Source organism: Mustela lutreola, chromosome 1 (assembly GCF_030435805.1).
Source record: "Mustela lutreola isolate mMusLut2 chromosome 1, mMusLut2.pri, whole genome shotgun sequence".
NCBI lineage: Eukaryota > Metazoa > Chordata > Mammalia > Carnivora > Mustelidae > Mustela > Mustela lutreola.
This window is the reverse complement of record NC_081290.1, coordinates 142,647,391-142,668,305: the sequence shown is the minus strand read 5'-3', so window position 1 is coordinate 142,668,305 and position 20,915 is coordinate 142,647,391. Positions and strand designations below refer to the sequence as shown.

Below are 20,915 nucleotides of genomic sequence, written 5' to 3'. Positions count from 1 at the left end.
AAGAAGACAAGGAGCAATAGTGGCTCTAAATAAAACAGTAACAAAGAAAGGCTTCCTGACACTACTCTAGAAGTGTTGGCCAATTTTCAAACCTAAAAGAGACTACAGCAGAAAGGGATTCTATAAACGGTCTTTTTCAATAATAAGAAAACACTTTACCAACAAAGATAAAAAGGTCCAGGGGGATGGGTAAAATACATGATGGGGATTAAGGAGTACCTTTGTTATGACGAGCACTGGGTATTGAATGGAATCACTAAATTGTATACCTGAAACTAATAGTACACTGAAATTTTTAAAAAATCTTTAAAAGAAATCAACTAGCAATAATTATTAGAGGAAAACACCACACAAAAAAATAAACTAGAATATCGGTAACTTCATAGGGGTCATTCTCCATTTCTGCCATGGAAAAAATGTAGTTTCCAAATATTCTGCATTTTTCAACTCAGATAAAATCATAAATTTATGACTAACTTATTGATTTAAATTAACATTAAATATTTTTAATACACAATCACACATACGTAAATGCAGAAGCTACTTTGAACATGTGGAATGATACTCACTTATCTTTTCCTTATCCTTGCACTGATAAACTGGCTCCTTCAAACTGACAGTTTTCCAGACATTCAAAAGAACAAAAAGGAAAATGCAAATACATCATCTGTCTCATATCTACCCAGGGAATAGCCAACTGTTTATACAAAGTCCCTAAGGGTCTAAATAAATAATGTCCTTTGCAATAAAGTATCATTAAAACAAGTGCCAATATATAATCCCTAAACATTGGATTTTTAAAATTTCTCTACCTCTCCCTTTTACCCCCAAAACCTCCTCACCAATTCCAGACCAGTCACAAGAGGCACAGTCTGTATGCCCAGTAAAAACTTTTTACTAAACAAAAAAACTTGTACTGATTGAGTAAATATAAGCTCCTTGGGTCAAATTTCATATAAGCAAAGAATCAAACCTTTTTTTTCAATGTTAAAAATAAATGTGCTAGGGCGCCTGGGTGGCTCAGTGGGTTAAGCCGCTGCCTTCGGCTCAGGTCAGGATCTCAGGGTCCTGGGATCGAGTCCCGCATCGGGCTCTCTGCTCAGCAGAGCCTGCTTCCTCCTCTCTCTCTGCCTGCCTCTCTGCCTACTTGTGTTCTCTCTCTGTCAAGTAAATAAATAAAATCTTTAAAAAAAAAAAAAAAAAAAAAAAAAAAAAAAAAAAAAAAAAAAAAATAAATGTGCTAATTAATAACATACATGGGTCTGATAATCAGATGAGAGCCTAATATTCCAAATAGAAGTATAATTATTGTATTTTACAAACTGGCAATGGCAAACACCCAGCATATAAATTACTGAAAGACAGTCTATTTGGTTCCTTTAGTAGATTAGCTTCATTTTTGTTTTAATCACTTTATGCTTCGCATCATGGTAGAAAAAAACATGTTAGCACACCTGAAAAAAGAGTAATGACATCTTAACACATACTGTAATCTGGGCAATTAAACCTATACTGATGAGTAACTTTAAAATTTCCAGATTTTGATATACTTACTAAAACTGTTTTCTCTTTTAGCTTTCTTTTAAAATATGCATATACCAAGGGTATATCTTATTCTCTGATAAATATCTTTTATCAGTTACAAAGAAAGACTTGCTATTGATAGTAGTAGACTACCCTTTTTTGCTAATAAAATGTTACATAAGCTAAGGAATATTATCCAAACTAAAATGTAAAATTTGTATAATAATCAAAATTTTTAAAATAATCAAAATTTGTATAATAAGCACAGTTTCAGTAATGCACAGCTTAAAATGTAAATGTGCAAATCTTCAATTTTTTGGCAATGTTACAGATTTTGGTGACTTTTTAAAGTACAGTTGACACACAATGTTAGTTTCAGGTGCACAACATAGTGATTCCATAATTCTATATACTATGTCATGCTCACCACAGTGTAATTACTACCTATCACCATACAATGCAATTACAATACCAATGACTATGTATTTCCTATTCTCTATCACTTATTCATTCCATAAATGGAAGCCTGTATCTCCCACTCCCTTCATCCATTTCATCCATCCCCCCTATATCCTTCTCTTCTGGCAACCACCAGTTCATTTTCTGTATTTATGGGTCTACTTCTGCTTTTTTGTTAGTTTCATTTTTGAGTTGGCGATAATATTATCACAGAAGAATCTCTGACCTCAGATAAAGCTGGCAAGTTCTAATTCTTTTTCTGGGATCCAACTGTACCCAATTCTAGTTTCTGTTTGTGCCACATGTAAAATTTAGAAATCCCATTCTGATACTAAAATTTCTAAATAGTTTAACTGTTCTGCTACAAAAGTCCTATTTAATATTTTATATTTACATTGTTTCTGCCAAGGAAATTCCCATTTTTGCTATTGTACCATGTATTAGCAAGTGTACTTTTTTAATCAATACTCTATTAATGGATTTTAGTAGTTCATTTTTTGTTACTGACTCACTATAAAACTCAGAACTGAAGTCACCCCAAGGCACAAATACTTAAGGTTTAAGATCCATAGGGACAGATATTTACTATACCTTCATACAAAGAAAATAATATAAGATCAAACCAAGACTAATACCTAATATACCCAGATCTGCAGGAATAAATTGCCCAGGGGTGCCTGGATGGCTCAGTCAGTTAGCATCTGACTCTTAATTTCAGCTCAGGTCATGATCTCAGGGTTCTGGGATTGAGCCTTTGCTTGTCCCTCTCCCTCTGCTCCTCCCCCTGCTCTCTCCTTCTCTCAAATAAATAAAATCTTCAAAAAAAATAAAAATAAAAATAAACTGCCCAGCTCAGTGTGCGATTACAACTATCAATTCATCCACAAATCATTTACTCCCAATTCTTGCTTGAACCAGAAGGAGGAAAATAAACTTAAATATATGTCACCTATTTTTATTAATGGCAAATAAATTAAGAGACCTACCAAAAAGAAAACAAAAATCTCACAATAAAAATATTGATGGTGAGGAGATACCTACATGTGGGGTTTGGATTCCAAGTAAAAAAAGAACAGAATATACGGGCAAGTATGGTAAACAAAAGTAGATAAAATGGGGTTGTAGGAGAGTGAAAAATACAATGACTGAAAACACTATATTGAGTTAGATTTTCCATATCAAGGTTGTAAGGTTCATGTCAGCAATTAATGGAATGGAACAGAAATAAACTGGAGACACCATATAACGAGGACAACAAGAGAATACTGAAAGAGGAAAGGAAGAATCAGCTATGAAAAACAAATGATAAAAACAAAGACCATCACCACAAAGATTTGAGATAACAAGGAATTTTTTTCTTAATTAAGGGGTTTTAGGGAGAAGGAAAGAGCTAACAATTCTAGCACAAAATGGGAAAGCCTGAGAACTGAGAACCATCACCACTGGAAATTAAACAAAATTTCAACAATGGGGTCAAAGGGTACATTATAGCTGGATACAGTGTTTTGTGAGGGTTCGCCAATAAACAAATAGTCTTCAAAGTGAAAATTATTTTGTAATTCCACATATGGTTCTTCAGGGTGAGTTTATATAATAATGGGTATACTAGAAAAAATACTTTAAAAATGCTTCAGAAATAAATTTATCATCCTGTTTTACATCCAATATTGCCTATGTATCTCTCAGCTTTGTTTCTTATCTCTTCTGAAGACTGCATGATTTAAATTTCAAAAATATATTTAAAAGCAACCAGAGGATTGCTTTAATTACTTTGTCCCATAAACTGAAATTAAAAGGCAATATATTCAAAATAAGATGAAAATATTTTATTCAGTGTACTGTAAACTGCTAAACTTACTACTATTTGCTCTGGGAAGTTATCAGAAGTTCGCTAACACTGAGTTTAAAAGATGGTCCACCATTTCAACAGATACAAGTACCTTCTGCCTTTTTCCCAACTGAAGAAGCTCTAGAAAAATCACAGCTGATTTTTTTTAAGGGTATTGGATGGGGGTGAAAGAACAGAAATTTGCCTCCCAGTCCAACATAGATTACCAAATTGCTTCTCCTCCAAAGTAAAACAAAAGCATCAGAGTATAATGGACAAGTCTGGTAGAGTCCTACACTTATTTTCTTTTATATTTTCTCACTAGAACAATTATTAAAAAAAATAATATTATTATTAAAAAAATAATAATAACAATACACCACACTACTATGTTAGTAATAGGCAATGGGAAATAATGGGAATTGGGAATGTTGAGGTAGTATATGGAACTCTGTACTTTCCATTCCATTTTTTTGTAACTTAAAACTGATCTAAAAAGTAAGGTCTATTTGTTTTTTTAAAATTATTGATAAAATAAGGGGCGCCTGGGAGGCTCAGTCATCAAGCATCTGCCTTTGGCTCGGGTCATGATCCCAGGCTCCTGGGATCAAGTCCCCACATGGTGATCCCTGCTCAGTGGGAAGCCTGCTTCTCCCCTCCCACTCCCCCTGCTTGTGTTCCCTCTCTGTGTCTCTCTCTGTCAAATAAATAAATTTTTTTTTAATTTTTTTAATAAAATAAAAGGCAACATAGCATAAGACTCCATGTACTACTACTACAGATTTTGGTTTCCAGGAAGAAATTTTTTTTCAATAAACTGAATACTGTACAATTATATATAAACATAATACAAGATTAATGATAACATTTTGAAAAAGACACTAACCCATGAAACTTAAAAAATCAAAACTGCCAGTAGTAGTTCAACCACATGGAAACAATCAAGTAACTTCAGAGTATATTTCCTAGATTTTTCCATGTACAAAAGGTATATACTTCACACAGCTACAATTACATGGTATATGTAAAGTACTGCACATACATTTACTTAACCAACTGTGAACATTTCCTCATCACTAAACACTAGGAACAATTATTATGTTTAAGTGATGAAAATACTGAAATAACGTGATAGAATTTATTTGATACTATTCAATTTATTTGGAAAATTATGAAACAATCAATAGCATAATACAAAAGCATAATGATTTATAACGTGCCTAACAAACTATCTCAATTTTATCAAAAGTCCTCAACTTTGAAGAAATGCAATCTAAAAACTTTTTGTTCAAATATAACTCACTCACCAGGTGATTCTCCTCCTACATCTGAGGCTTGGCTTGAATCTACTGAAGAAACCACACTGACAGCATTGGTAGGTAGACTTGCAGTAAGTGTAGAAGGTAAGACTGCTGATTTTTTTGTTGCAATGATGACACTTCTGTAATAAAGTAAACAGATTTTAAAATACAAAAGGTCATTCAACCTAATTACATTAATTTCAAAATAGAAAGTAGGAAACTAATTTCTTTTTATAGTTTAATTATTTCTATTTTGATATAGAATTTAGAATATGCTCTCAGTAAGAAATCTTTCCAACTGCATTCATATTTATCCAAATTTCAATGTTTTAAAATGAAGACAATCTCCTATGAAAATAATCCATTATAACATGTGAACTTACAATTACTATATAATATTCTTCAAATTTATTATCTTTAATTATCCAACTTAAATAAAATATAATCAAAGGTATATAAAAAAGGGATTTTGGCACTCAAGTGGAAAAGTAATTAACTTTTTCTTAACCTCAGAATTGAAGCAGATTTCTACATGGATTTTAAACAACACATTTCTACATGGATTTTAAAGCACCACTAAATTGTAATCATAAAACCTTAGAAATCTTGTAAGGTAAAAAAAAAAAAAAACCCTACAGATATAAATAATTTTTAACACATATCTACCAAGTTTTTCTTTTTAAGCCCCAAAGACTATTGTTTGAGAATATTATATAGAATAAACAATGCAGAGGTATAAAAGCTAGATGCAAAAAATTTCAAATAATCAAATTTGTTCATTTTGTCTATTACTCCAACACAGGTATTTATGATACACCAATTTCAATTAAATTGTAATGCTTTATACCAAAATAGTAACTAAAAGACCTTATTAGGCATAACTAAAAGGCATTTTTAATTGAAGTTAGCTCCATAAACATGCAAAAACCTAGTTAATGAGGTAAAGAGGACAGCTGATATATAATGCACTCCCACAGCAGTGCTTACTTTTAATTACCTGGTGTTAACCATAAGCCTAAAGTCTTCAACATTCAATTTATTTAATCACATCTTTTGTTGACAATATTGTAACCGCAAGCTTCAAGTATTCCCTTAACAGCTTTAAAGTATTCAGTTTCTAAATAAAGTTACTTAGATACTTGATCCCAATAAATGTATTCAAAAGTGGAAAATATGTAATTCCAGTACTTTAAAAATACATTTTGTTTTTGTTGTTATACCAAAGAAAGATAATACAAAGCTAAACAGGTTCTGTTTTACTTCAATGCCTATCAGGCGATGGCAAACACTGTTGCCAATTAAATCAAGTTCTCTTGTGTTAGGCATGGCTTATTCAATGTACTTGGGGGTAGCTGGTGTCACATCATTATAAGGGTGACTGCCAATGTTAACTATACACTAAAAAATAGATGCAACAGCCACCTGAGCCCTCATTCCGAAATGGTGTGCTTAAATCACGGTAGCTTACATGAGATGAAGATTATTGACTTTAGGGGGAATAGATGTGACCACGTATGTGTGCATGCTAGCAGTGCACTCAAAATAATATAAAATGGAATTTTATATTTCCTACTCAAGGAAGCATTTCCTACTCAAGGCAGAAATTCATAAACCTATTGTTTAAGAAAATCTCCAGGTACATACCCTAGAACCTATTTTGGAAGGAGGAGTGCTACGCAGAATTTACTTTCACATTTGTTCACAAAAGAAAGAACTAGTAAGACTAGTTCACTGATATGATAAATAAAAGCACTGAAATGAGCAACAGAAGATAGTATTTAGAGAACTGAAGTTGTTTTTTCCATAACTGAAATTTAAGACATAAAACTAACCTATGTACAAACCCTCTCCTGGGAATTTTCTCAAGATAACTTATGCACACAAAAAATGTATACAATAATGTTCAAAAGGACTTATCTAATAGTCAAAAACTAGAAACAGCTCAGAATCCTTTCAAAAGAAAAATGAGTAAGTGATATGCTTATACAATGAAACAATACTCAGCAATTAAAAGAAACTACTGATAAACACAACATAAGTGAATTCTTAAAAGCATTATATTGAGTGAAGGAAGTCTTATACAGAACACAAACTTTGTATTTCCTTTTACATGAAGTTCTATAAAAGGCAAAACTAATCTACCCTAGAAAAAAAATCAGAAGAATAGCTGCCTCTAGCTGGGAAGGCACATGAGGGAACTCTCAAGGTTGATGATGTCTTGACTGAGGATATAGGTTACACACAGGTGTACAAAGTTGTCAAAATTCATCAAATGGTACACATAAGATCTGTGCCTTTGAATGCATGTACATTTTACCTTAAAAAACTGTACTGATCTCTAAAGATCTGCATGCTGAAATGTTTATGAAGTGAACTGATGTCTGTTGAAACACATAAAAAATAAAACTGATAGATGGATATATGAAGAATTATATGATGAAGCAAACAGAGTTAAAGATTAATTGCAGTATCTTAATGAGAGGTCTGTGGGTGTTCACTGTACAATTCTTTCAATTTCTGTTTGAACATTTTCATAATAAAACATTGGAAAGGGGCACCTGGGTGGCTCAGTGGGTTGAGCCTCTGCCTTCGACTCAGGTCATGATCTCAGGGTCCTGGGATTGAGCCCCGCATTGTGCTCTCTGTTTGGCAGGGAGCCCACTTCCCTTCCTCTCTCTCTGCCTGCCTCTCTGCCTACTTGTGATTTCTCTCTGTCAAATAAGTAAATTAAATTTTAAAAAAAAAATTGAAAAACTGCTAACAGAAAAAACTTACTACAGATGTTCCTTAATATGCACAATCTCTATTTATCCGAGACAACATGGTTAATTAAAGGTAACAAAAACTTACCTCATTTCTAACCCTTAAGAAGCTACTACCATTAATAATGCTATCAATCATGTATACTTATTCTTTACTACAATGCAGCTAATATTTATTTTCTAAGATCTTTCTCTTATTCTCATTCCTAACACATCTGAAGTGTGGCTACCTACATGAATTCATATTTAATCCAGCATTACTCACACACTTCTCCAATATGCTCTTACAGTTCCTGAGCATGTATGTCATTTCACAACTCCAACCACTTGCATATGCTATTCCTCAGCCAAGATGCCTTCTCTTAGCCCTGCATGCCAGTAACCTCTTCTGTCTCACCTTTCAAAACCTTGCTTATAGGTAAGCCTCCCTAGAATCTCCAAGTCAAAGTTCATAATGTATTATTATTCTTCATATTTCCCCATGATCCTATTATATAAATTTATAAATTAATAGCTATGATTTAAACTGATGATATGCCAAAACTTAGTACTTAATTCTCCAATCCTAACATACATACATATTACTTCCACTTTAAAAGTTAAAATAATAAAGTTCAGATAGGTAAAGTAATTTGCCAAAGTAAATGCCCTATAATTCCAGGTTTGTTTAAACAAGAGCCTTCTATTTGAACTATTTTCTCATATTGACCTTTTTCTTAAGGTTCATTGAGATATAATTCACATATCACACAATTTAAGTGTCCAATGGTTTTTAGTATATTCACAGAGTTGTGGAACCATTACCACAATCAATTTAACATTTAAACACAATTCCATAGTATAATCACCTACAAGCAATAATAATAAAGATTTCCAAGATATAAAATTATGCATGTATTACTAAAATAAAAAATATATATGCTCACAAATGGGGAATGTTCCCAATTCTTTAGCCTACTTATTAATTATAAATTACAAATAAACATTATTTATAATTATCATTTATTAGTACATAATAAAGAAAATTAATTTCCAAATTCTTTGGCTGATTCAAGTTATTTCTTTTTTTTTAAGATTTTATTTATTTATTTGACAGAGAGAGAGAGCAGAGGCAGGAAGAGTGGCAGGCAGAGGGAGAGAGAGGAGCAGGCTCCCCACTAAGGAAAGAGCCTAATGCGGGACTCTGGGATCATGACCTGGGCAGAAGGCAGAGTCTTAATGACTGAGCCACCCAGGCGTCCCTGATTCAGGTCATTTCTGAGGAAGCAAAATAATAATGCTTCAGCTTTGGACCACATAAAAACAAAGAAAATTCAAAGTCATAATGATCCAATTTAAAGAAAAAGCAGCAGGCAGATTTCAGGATATTTCCCTTTCCTTTACTGTTTTATTTATCAAAGGGTTTCCATGTAAAAGACTGAAATTTTCAATAAAAGTAATATTTAAGCTATCATATGTATCATGTATGTACGTGTAAATTTAAGCTAATAAAGCATGTCCTACAGTTAAAAAAAATATTTGCTGAAATTTATCTTTACCACTACTCAAGAATGATCATGAAAGGACTAACATTTCATATTTTTCTAAAATGCTTTGGAAACACAAAGAAAATGCAACATACATTTGGAACAAGTTTGAGATCCTATATGCCAAGCAGTATGCTAGGGATATTTCTGGCTTTGTTCTCAGGATACAAATTAAGTTTCTAATTAAGAGACTAAATGAATTCCTTGTCAATATTTAAGAAGCAAATAACTAAATTTTTAGTATCTGCTATCAACTTTTTTAAAAAAAAGATTTTATTTATTTATTTGACAGAGATCACAAGTAGGCAGAAAGGCAGGCAGAGAGAGAGAGAGAGAGAGGGAGGAGGAAGCAGACTCTCTGCTGAGCAGAGAGCCTGATGTGGGGCTCAATCCCAGGACCATGAGATCATGACCCAAGCTAATGGCAGAGTAAGCTTTAACCCAATGAACCACCCAGGCACCCCAGTCATCAACTTTTTTTAAAAAAGCATTTTAAACTATTTAAACATTTTAAAATATTAAAGTATAAAATTTTACATATTATAGTTTTATTTTTTTAAAGATTTAAACATTTATTTTGGAGGGGGAGAGAAAGAGAGAGAGAAAGAAAAAGCATGCATGGGAGGGAAGGACAGAGAGGGAGAGAGACACACAGACTCCCCGCTGAGCAAAGAGCCCTACCCAGGGCTCAACCCCAAGACCCTGAGATCCTGACCTGGGCCGAAATCAAGAGTTGGATGCTTAACCAACTGAGCCACCCAGGCACCCCACATATTATAATTTTCTTTACAAACTCGCTGACTTTAATAAATGATTAGTATCTATAAGGCACTACACTTAAAATGCATATGAATTATTTATAACAATCCATGAATTAATAACTACATATTATCATCCCCATATTATAGATGACAAAGAAGTCATTTCCTAACATTCCACATAAAGTGTACACACTGCTGACATTTTTAGAACTATGAACAAGGGAGACTTCTGTGAAAGTTTCCTTTTATTTAGTCACAACAAAGAGCAACAATATCTTCCAGATCACAAAGGCTCAGAAGTTCCATTTCAGAACCATACCAGTTTCAAATATCATAAACTTCCACATAAATGCTATTTAACATGCAAATCGTTCACTACAGGAGAAAAGAGCATTTTTAAGCCTAGCACTTTACTCCCTAAGGATCTAACTAAAAAGCCAAACAAGCCCTTGAACTTTATCAAGATAAATCCCTGGCATCCACTAATCACCAGAGAGGATCTTCAAATTAGATAAGAGCAAGAACTTTGGCATGGGAATGAACACAAACACCTTGCCATCCACAAAGGCCCACAACCTGGCAGCCTTTCAGCAAGGTTCCACTCATGTAGGTGTTACTCTAAACTTTCCAGCTATTGCTTGGGAGTTGATAATTCTTAAGATATGAGGAGAGTTGTGATTTCTGACACAGCATTCCAGAGATAAATACATGATCAGAGGGATGCTTTGAAATTCCCAAAGATATTCCACTGGCCTAAGCCTGCATGAAAATAGTTTTTCAAAAGGTGTCTCTTGCTAAGAAAAAAAGGGGGGTTAAAACAGAGCACTTTGCTTGCCATCAGACAATAGGTTAAGTGCATACCAGACAGTAAATTCCAAATAATACCCTGAAAAACACTATCACAAAAATTCCCTTTTGTATTCTATTTCAACAAACCCCTTAAAATGTATTACTGAAGCATAGTTTCCCTAAATAAGTTCAAAACTCACTCACTGAAGGGATCACTAAGGCACAGATTTAATTTTTCAAATTTGGGACATTTATAAGGAACCTCTCTTTCACTAGATTAGAAAGATATATTAAATTAATAATCTACCCTCACTTAAGTATTTGTCTACTCAACCTAAGATTAATACAAATTTAAATAATGAAAATACAGAATATTTAAAAACCTAGTTATTTACACCTCTTCCCACCCTCAAAATACAGTCACTGCTATTAACAGTTTTAAATATACATTTTTAGGTATATGTGAACAGATATATCCATTTTTTTAAATGATCATAAATTCCAAGTTATTTTGTACACTACTTTTTCATTTACATTTTCATTTCATAATGTATCTCCATCATTTTAAATCAACAAATAGTGTTCTCCTTTTCTTACCTTAATGGTTGCATACTATTTAATATATGTTCAGAAAATAACACATGAAACCAATCCTTCATATGTTGGCAACTATGTTTGCATAAAGTGAAGTGACAAGGTCTAGAATCAGTCATCCATGCTTCAAATCTTACTTCCACCATTTATTAGTATAATAGCTTAACTACCTATTTAATTTCCCTGTGCCTCAGTTTCTTCATCTGTAAAGTAAGAATAAAAAGTAGTATCTACCTTTGAATCTACCTACCTAAAAAATACTTTTAGACCTTCACAAAGTAAAAGCTTAACAGTATTAGCTTAACTATGAGTTTTCTCCAGCAGAAAATATTTTATACTTGCGTATATCTTCTGATTTAATTTCTAGTAGTAATTAGGTCTACATATTTTAAACTTTAATTAATACTGCCAATTTTCCCTCAAATAAAATGTATTAATATGCCCTCTCTGCAATATAAAAGTGTTTTTTCATGCCCTGGGTGACTCTAGGTATCATCTTTTAAACCTCTGCCAATTTAATCAAATGACATTATCTCATGGTTATTTAAATTTTTATTTCCTTCATTATCAGTGATACAGACTGTCTTTACATTTGCATATTAACAGTATTTATCCTATGAACTACTTGTTCCTGTTATCTGTTAATCTTTCTAACAGATTTCGTCATTTTATTTATTTGTTAACATTTTATACACACACGGAATATAATTCTTTTATCTGTAATATGTATTCTAAATATTCAGTGTCTATACATACACATATACACACAACAGAAACCAGCAATGACTAAATGTCTTATTAGGTGGGATAGTTAAGTTCAGATTTATTGAGTGATTTCTTCCTGCTAAGTGTTATAGATTAATGGATCTTCAATATCATTTTCCATCAACACATACTGTTCTGCTTTTTTGGTCTTTTGTATTTAGCTTTGTAGTTTCACATAATTTAAGGATAAGGAAGCTGAAGCTCAGTGGGTAACTAGTCCAAATTCACTAATAAGTAATAGAGCCAGAAATCAAACTCAATTTTGTGTGACTTCTAGAATAATTTAACTCCTATATTATAAACACTATTAAAAAAAGAAAAAACAGGAGAAGTTAGCAGCCACTATACCTAGTAGCCACTAGGTAATGTCACAATATAAATATACCAATATGCTATTTACCCAGAATTTAGACTATCAATCTTATCATTCCAGGACACTGATCTCATCTTTTTTTTTTTTTTAAGATTATATTTATTTGTGTGTGTGTGTGAGGGAGAGAGAGAGAGAGAGAGAGCACAGGCAGACAGAATGGCAGGCAGAGGCAGAGGGAGAGCAGGCTCCCTCACGAGCAAGGAGCCCAATGTGGGACTCAATCCCAGGATGCTGGGATCATGACCTGAGCCGAAGGCAGCTGCTTAACCAACTGAGCCACCCAGGTGTCCCTGACCTCATTTTAAACAGAGGTAGAAGGAACAAGATGACAAGGAATGACAGCAAAAATACTCTCCATTAAAATTATATATTCTCTGTGATATTTCAGAGCATCTTAATCACTATAAACAATTTTTACCAGCTTGGATACCTAACATTCCAACCCACAGCAAGTCTGAAATAGAAAACTAGGATCTGGGAAATAAATAGAAGAGAAACACAAAGAAACAACAGAAGGAAATTATGATGTATCCATCAGAAGCAAACAGAAGCCAACTCAAAGAAATCTTACTGGCCAAATCAGAGACAATCTGATCAACATAAAGCATAACAATCACAACAATAAATTATAACCTCCTGCATGAAATAGGATACCATAAAGCCACAATACTGAAGTGAATTCATTTGATCAGGATGACCAAGTTTCACAGTTTCTCTTTACAAGAAATACTTTAACAGTGGAGAAACCTAGAAAATACCACTTCAATAAATGATTAGAATGAACATCATCAGTAAAAAAATATAAATAAAAGCATGCTGGAATGCAATGAGAAGAAAGAGCCACTTCTGCAATTCTCCTGATAAAAATGCATTAACTGGAATATAATCCTAAAGAAATAATAGACAAGTATGATGGACATTCTACAAAACAGGTGGGCCATCATCCTCTAATGTCAAGATCATTAAATTCAAGGAAAGACTAAAGAACTGGTCTTCCAAATTAAAGGAGAATAAAGAGACATAACAAAATACAACATAATTCTGACCTGAATCCTTCTACTATAAAGGGTATTATTAAGACAACTAGTGAAACTTAAAAGGTGTTTGAAGATTAGAAGGTAGTGTTATATCAGTATTAATTTCCTTATTTTGACTAATGTATTGTGGTCATGTAGAAAATAGACAATAAAATACTCAAAGGGGATGGACTATTATATCAACTTCCTTTCAAATGACTCCAGAAAAACAAAAAGTTCTTTTAACTGGCAAATAAAGAGGTTCTTTAACTTCTCCATAAGTTAGAGTTTATATATCCAGATAAAAATAATGATGTCTGGGGGCGCCTGGGTGGCTCAGTGGGTCCAAGCCTGTCTTCAGCTCAAGTCATGGTCTCAGGGTCCTGGGATGGAGCCGCACATAGGGCTCTTTGTTCAGCGGGTAGCCTGCTTTCCCCCCCACCCCCCCGCCTGCCTCTCTGCTTGCTTGTGATCTCTGTCAAAATAAATAAATAATTGGGGCGCCTGGGTGGCTCAGTGGGTTAAGCCGCTGCCTTCGGCTCAGGTCATGATCTCAGGGTCCTGGGATCGAGTCCCGCATCGGGCTCTCTGCTCAGCGGGGACCCTGCTTCCTCCTCTCTCTCTCTCTGCCTGCCTCTCCGACTACTTGTGATTTCTCTCTGTCAAATAAATAAATAAAATCTTAAAAATAAATAAATAAATAAATAAATAATTTTAAGAAATGATGTCTGAAAAAGAATATGTTTAATAACTATATATATATACTATATATATATATATACATCTTTTAGGTAGAATTTCAGAAAGTTTAATAAAATAAAAATATTTTCAGGCACATTAGCAAAAGGTTTATTAGACAGCAGAACCAATAAAGTCAAGAATCTATAGTCTGCTTTCTTGGGCTGTCACAGTCTTAAAACCTCGTTGGATTCTCGTTAGGTCTACTGGAATACACAGATGCCTACTTCCCTCCCACCCCCCACAAAGGCAGGAACCGTACTGGCAGCAAAAGAGGGAACGGCAGCCATTTGTAAATTAGAGGTGATTTCTAACTTTTAACAAACAAAATTATGTACCATACAACTTGCAAATGTAATATTAAAATTATTTTTAAATTGGGGCGCCTGGGTGGCTCAGTGGGTTAAAGCCTCTGCCTTCAGCTCAGGTGGTGATCCCGGGTCCTGGGATCGAGCCCCACATCGGGCTCTGCTCTGCACAGGGGAGCCTGCTTCCTCCTCTCTCTCTCTGCCTGCCTCTCTGCCTACTTGTGATCTCTGTCTGTCAAATAAATAAATAAAATCTTTTAAAAAATTATTTTTAAATCATCTTATGGTAAAAAGTTTAATACTTTGTTGCCTACCTACAAACCTTTTATACAACAAAAATACCCTTTTAATTTTTATAAAATAGATCAAAACATCCCTTTCTAATGATGAAGCTACAAAATTTAAGAGTTAAATTCCTGTTTACCCTTCAAATATTTGTAATTTATAAATATACATATGTAAATATAAGTAGACCAAAACAAAAGACTATTTACAGTACCTATCAAAAGATCTGAACTGCACAGGTTGTTCAACAGATAGATCACCAAGAGCTCCAAGGCAGGCTGGTGGCAGAAGGGCAGGATCCACTGTGACTCCATCTGCTGGTATATTAACCAAACTTCGAAGAATGTCCTTTACATTGACATTTTTTGAAACTGGAACTGATGGTGCAGCCTTGTTATCCAACTCATTTCCTCCGTCATTTTTGGTTTCCTGAGATTTATTGACTTCTAAAGAAAGAGTACACAGTGCCTCACTGATTGCATCTGGACCTGCACTGACACTTGGAGGTACACTTGGAGGAGCTACATCCACACTGTTTCCTAAGCCGGCAGCAGTTTCTTCCCCAATGCCTGAGTCCCTCCTTCGTGTAGATGATGTGCTTTCAGATTCTTCCACTGATGCTGGTGTTAATGGACTGAATGCTGATGGTGTGTTTTCTACATCTTACCCAGAAACAGAAGAAAAGAAAGAACAAAAAAAATTTAGAACAAATTTTTAAAGGGCACATTCAGTCCTAACAGCCATCTACTATTTTATTTATTTTTTAAGTTTTTATTTTAACTTTAGCTAGTTAACACACAGTGTTATATTAGTTTCAGGTGTACAATGCAGTGATTCAACACTCCCATACATCACCCACATGACCCTTGCCTCATCACAAGTGTATTCCGCAATCCCCATCACCTATTGGCCACACCATACCATCTACTATTTTAAATTATGAAATATATGGCATGTTCTAAAAGGTAAAAATAAATTACATAATCTATAAAATATACTGTGTTAGTACACATATAACCAAAATAGATACTTCGATAATATGACGAGAATAATAAAAATAATAAATGATAACAAATTATCTGAGAAAAACCCACCGAAACGAATATAACATACCAATGGATAGCAACAGGAGGTTGAAAGACATTGGCCTCCAAGACAAAATCCAAAATCCTTAGGATAAAAAAGACTCTTCTATAAAAGAAGTCTGTCAGAATGTAAACTTAAGGCAGGGAATTTGTCTTCTTTAACACTTGGGAGTCTAGCACCTATACCAATGCCTGGGCTCACAATAATGCCTGGCAAGTAGTACGTGGTCAGTGACTATTTATCAGATGACTATTCATTCCCAACTTTATCTCCTGCTACTCTTGCCATCACATTTTATACTCTAAACACTAACTTACTTGCAATCTGCTGAACATGGGACAATGCTTTGGGCTTCTCTGACTTTATACATTGCCATTTCTTTGGACAGAAATTATAAGATTTCTACTTCAAACAATTCCTACTTGGTAAAAAATGTTATCCCTCCATATAGAAGAATAGTTCAACAATCTTTAACATCTAGTTCAACAAGTAGCCTATTTTATCTGTTTGACTTTCATTCTCTCTAATGAGGCGTTCACTGCATTACAACAAAAATGTTCCGTCTTGTTAAATCCAATGGTCACCAAACCCTCCATCTCGCTAACTCCAATGCTCAGTTAGTTGTCAGTCGTAATAGCACTTGACAAAGCAGCAGCAAAAGACCATTCCCAAGAACGTGGTAACTTTTTTCACTTTGCTAACAGACATCACACTCCGGTTTTTCATCTATTACCTCACTGGTTGTTCCTTCTTAATTTCCTTCACTTCTTTTTCTCCCTGATTTCTTAAGTAGGAGGGACTTAGCACTTATCTTCCCTATCAACATTTATTCCCTCAGTAATCTCATTTACTCTTAAAACACTATGATATCAACAACAAAAATCAGACTTATTTTTAACTGCCTATTCTAATCTTCTATGTTTAAAAGATATCTCAAACATGTTGAAAACCAAATTTATTTCACCTGAAAATGTTTCACCTTCAATCTATCCAACTGCACTTTATAGTCTTTCTTAATAATGTTCCATCTTTCACATATCCACAACTAGTATTTTAAATCCTGTTCTCTCTACCATCAAAACAGACCCAGAATCTGACTACTGCTCACCAGCTCTACAGCTGCCAGCTACCACCTTAGTCCATCCCTAAATCCATTCTTTCTTAGACTGTTGTAATATCCTCCCAACTGGTCGTGTTAGACTGTTATATTAATGATCCTGTTGGCCCATGCCTCCTGGTATTCACCCCCTTGAATGTGGGCTGGGCCAACACTCACCTTAACCAACAGAATGTGGCAGTGGGCCAGTTCTGTGCCCAATCTTTACAAAGGTCCTGCAGCCTGTGCATTTCTCAGAATCCCTGGAACCTCTCTATAAGCAAGCTGGCTCCCTTATTGGAGAGAACATGTACAGAGGCTACATGAAAAGACAGGGGCCTGCCAAACTAATGGAGGAACACCAAGGAATTTCTGCTGAGACCAGGTATCAAGACCCCAGACAGGGACACCTGGGTGGCTCAGTTGGTTAAGCAGCTGCCTTCGGCTCAGGTCATGATCCCAGCGTCCTGGGATCGAGTCCCACATCGGGCTCCTTGCTCAGTGGGGAGCCTGCTTCTCCCTCTGCCTCTGCCTCTGCCTGCCATTCTGTCTGCCTGTGCTCGCTCTCTCCCCCTCTCTCTCTCTGATAAATAAATAAAATCTTTAAAAAAAAAAAAAAAGACCCCAGACATAACACCAGCTGAGCCACTTCAAGTAAGTCAGCCTCAACTCTTGGAGCCATCCCAGCTAGGCAGAAGATATAGAAGTAGAAAAGCCATTTCAGTCCCCAGCAAACATCATTTACAGCAGGGATGAATTATCCCCACTGTGCCCTGTCCAAACCAAATCACGGAATCATGGTAACAAGATTAAAACAGTTATGGTTTTAGCCACCAGCTTCGAGGTAATGTGTTACATAGCAGTGTATAACTAAAACACTGGTTTTTTTCTCTTGCTCTCTAGAGATCATAGTCTCCATATAGAATCCCAACTGTTACTTTTAAAAATAAGTCAATTGTAACTCCTGTCTCAAAACCCTCAAATAATTCTTCATTTTCCTTAGAGTAAAAATCCCACTACATTTCTCCTGGTTATCTTAATATTTTTCTCTATTAGATTTTACCTTTTCTTAGTACTTACCACCTTCTAAAATACTATATAATTTACTTATTACATGCACTTCTTTTCTATCTCCTCTCACTAGAATATAAGCTCCAAGAGGACAGACAACTTTTTCCTCTTTTATTCATGATATACCCAAGTAGGAAGTAGGTTCCGAATGAATATTTATTAAATAAATAAATCACCTTCCTGAGTGATACCTACTGCTACAACTATAATAGCTGCTTCTCTAACTATACCTCTATAATCTGCAGCTACTTCTAGAATTCCAGGTATTAGTTTTTTGTTAACAAATCTGTCTCTTATAAAAGAAGATGATTTATTCTTCACAATAAATGCCAAAGCAAACAAAAATATCTAACACTTTATTTGTGAAGAATAACATTTTCTTGCTTATATTTTAATTAAAGAGAGATAGCGTCTCCTAATTGCAACTACCCACACAGTACTTAACATAAATTGAAATACTTAGTTGTTAATTAAAACATATACTCTTGGGGCTCCTGGGTGGCTCAATGGGTTAAGCCTCTGCCTTCGGCTCGAGTCGTGGTCTCAGGGTCCTGGGATCGAGCCCCGCATCGGGCTCTCTGCTCAGCAGGGAGCCTGCTTCCCTTCCTCCCTCTCTCTCTGTCTGCCTTTCTGCCTACTTGTGATCTCTGTCTGTCAAATAAATAAATAAAATCTTTAAAAAAACAATGTACACTCTCACTTTATGCATAAACGAATTTAAGTTCCAGAATCAGTATTTTAAGTATTAGGTAATGTTTTACTTGAACTTTGGATGCCAGCTAATAAAATATGGAAACTTACCAGAAAGTGATGAATTCCCACGTTCATTACCAGTTTCCTTAAATGACTGGTTATGCCTTTCGTTTTGGGGTTCCAAAATATCTCTATACTTTGAGACCATAAGAACAGAAATAAAGTATACAACTGCCAAGGCTAAAAATTGAGCTTGTTTGCTATCCTCCTGGGAAGAAATAAAAGTAGGTGATCATCCACTATTAAATAAGATGTATCAATCTTATTTTACATGACATTTAAATATAAAACATGGTCAAAAATCCTTCAATATATACAGAAAATAATAAATTCACCTTAGCAAAGATTAGGTAAAGATTTTTGAAAAAATGCTTGTAAATGAGGGGTTTTACACTTGTGAAACATGGAAAGAGAATTTGGCTTGTTTCTGAAAATTAAATAACTCAGTCTGAAGACTTAATAACTGCTTAATAAAAAGCAAATTAGAAAAAGTATTTTTAAAAAATGAAGACATAAGGCCCAATATACTTTGTAAGATTCATCAAATAAGAAATTATCATTATAATTATTTTTACTTCTAACCATAAGAATTAAAATATGCATAAAAAATCAATTAACAATTAACTATTTTCCTAAAAGACAAACATTCAAGAAAAAAAAAGTGAGGTAATCAGATACAGATCAGGATGCCAAAAGAATTCTCAGGAGTAATTTTTTTTTAAAGATTTTATTTATTTATTTGACAGACAGAGATCACAAGTAGGCAGAGAGGCAGGCAGAGAGAGAGGGGGCAGAGCAGAGAGCCTGATGTGGGGCTCAATCCTAGGACCCTGAGATCACGACCTGAGCCAAAGAGAGAGGCTCAACTCACTGAACCATCCAGGTACCCCTTAGGAGTATTTTAAATAGTAGAGACAACCAAGATTGAAGACAACCAAGATTGTCTAAGATTGAAAATATAGTGTCTTCCAGAAAGAAAAGGACAAACTAGATTGACCTCTACCAGAGACCAAGGTTTCATCTTAGCTCTACAGATCACCTGTGTAACTGTATACTATACACATATATATACATATATATATGTATATATGACCTCTTCATCTAGTCAAATTCTCCATCTGCAAAGGGACCCTGCACTCATCACTATTCTGGTAACATTTCAAAATAATTTAAAGGAAAAACTCAAGCTTGTCCATCAAATTCTGAAAACTAAAGGTACCTTGAGTAACATAAATTTAGCATAAGGAAAACAAACACTGTTGCCTAGCAGATGAATAAATGGCAACCAGTGGTGCAAATGAAACTAAAAGTTAATTAACCACTATCAAATGTGTTCAACACAATTTCTGGGAAAGAATGTGATATCATACTCCAAGTGAACATTTCCACTTGATACAACGATTAAATTATTTTTAATCTGACAAGAATCTATGGTACTCTTTAGGTTCATATGCAAGATCTTATTAGTCTTGATGGAAAAAGATAAATGTACATTTTCCCTTTTTATTAACCATTCCTTTTCTCAAAAACTCCTGTGTTCTGCTGCCACTGACACTATTATAAGAACTACTGCTAATGATGGCAACATTTAAAATGTAGGCAAATAACTTACTGGATCTTAACTTCTTTTTTTAAGCTTTTATTTATTCATTTATTTATTTATTTATTTGACAAAGAGAGCATAAGCAGGAGTAGGAGCAGAGGGAGAGGAACAAGCACACTCCACAAGGAGTGTGGAGCATGACAGCAGGGCTTGATGTCATGACCCTGAGATCATGACCTAAGCCAAAATCAAGAGTTGGAAGCTTAATTGACTGAGCCACCTAGGCGTCCCTTGATCATAAGTTCTTAATCTATTACAAATCACTTATGCCTATCTA

At 34.4% G+C, this 20,915-nt stretch overlaps 1 protein-coding gene across 4 annotated transcripts in view; it reads right to left on the bottom strand.

Annotated features, from left to right (window-relative positions):
- Window positions 1-20,915, bottom strand: part of LRBA (LPS responsive beige-like anchor protein) — a 742,234-nt gene that overhangs the window by 536,866 nt on the left and 184,453 nt on the right. For all 4 annotated transcript variants that reach the window (XM_059175618.1, XM_059175627.1, XM_059175636.1 and 1 more), the window contains exons 29-31: window positions 19,084-19,243; window positions 15,244-15,691; window positions 5,119-5,252 (exon numbers count right to left, since the gene is read on the bottom strand). In XM_059175618.1, the coding sequence (XP_059031601.1) occupies window positions 5,119-5,252; window positions 15,244-15,691; window positions 19,084-19,243 (742 nt within the window). The remainder of the gene's footprint in view (window positions 1-5,118; window positions 5,253-15,243; window positions 15,692-19,083; window positions 19,244-20,915) is intronic.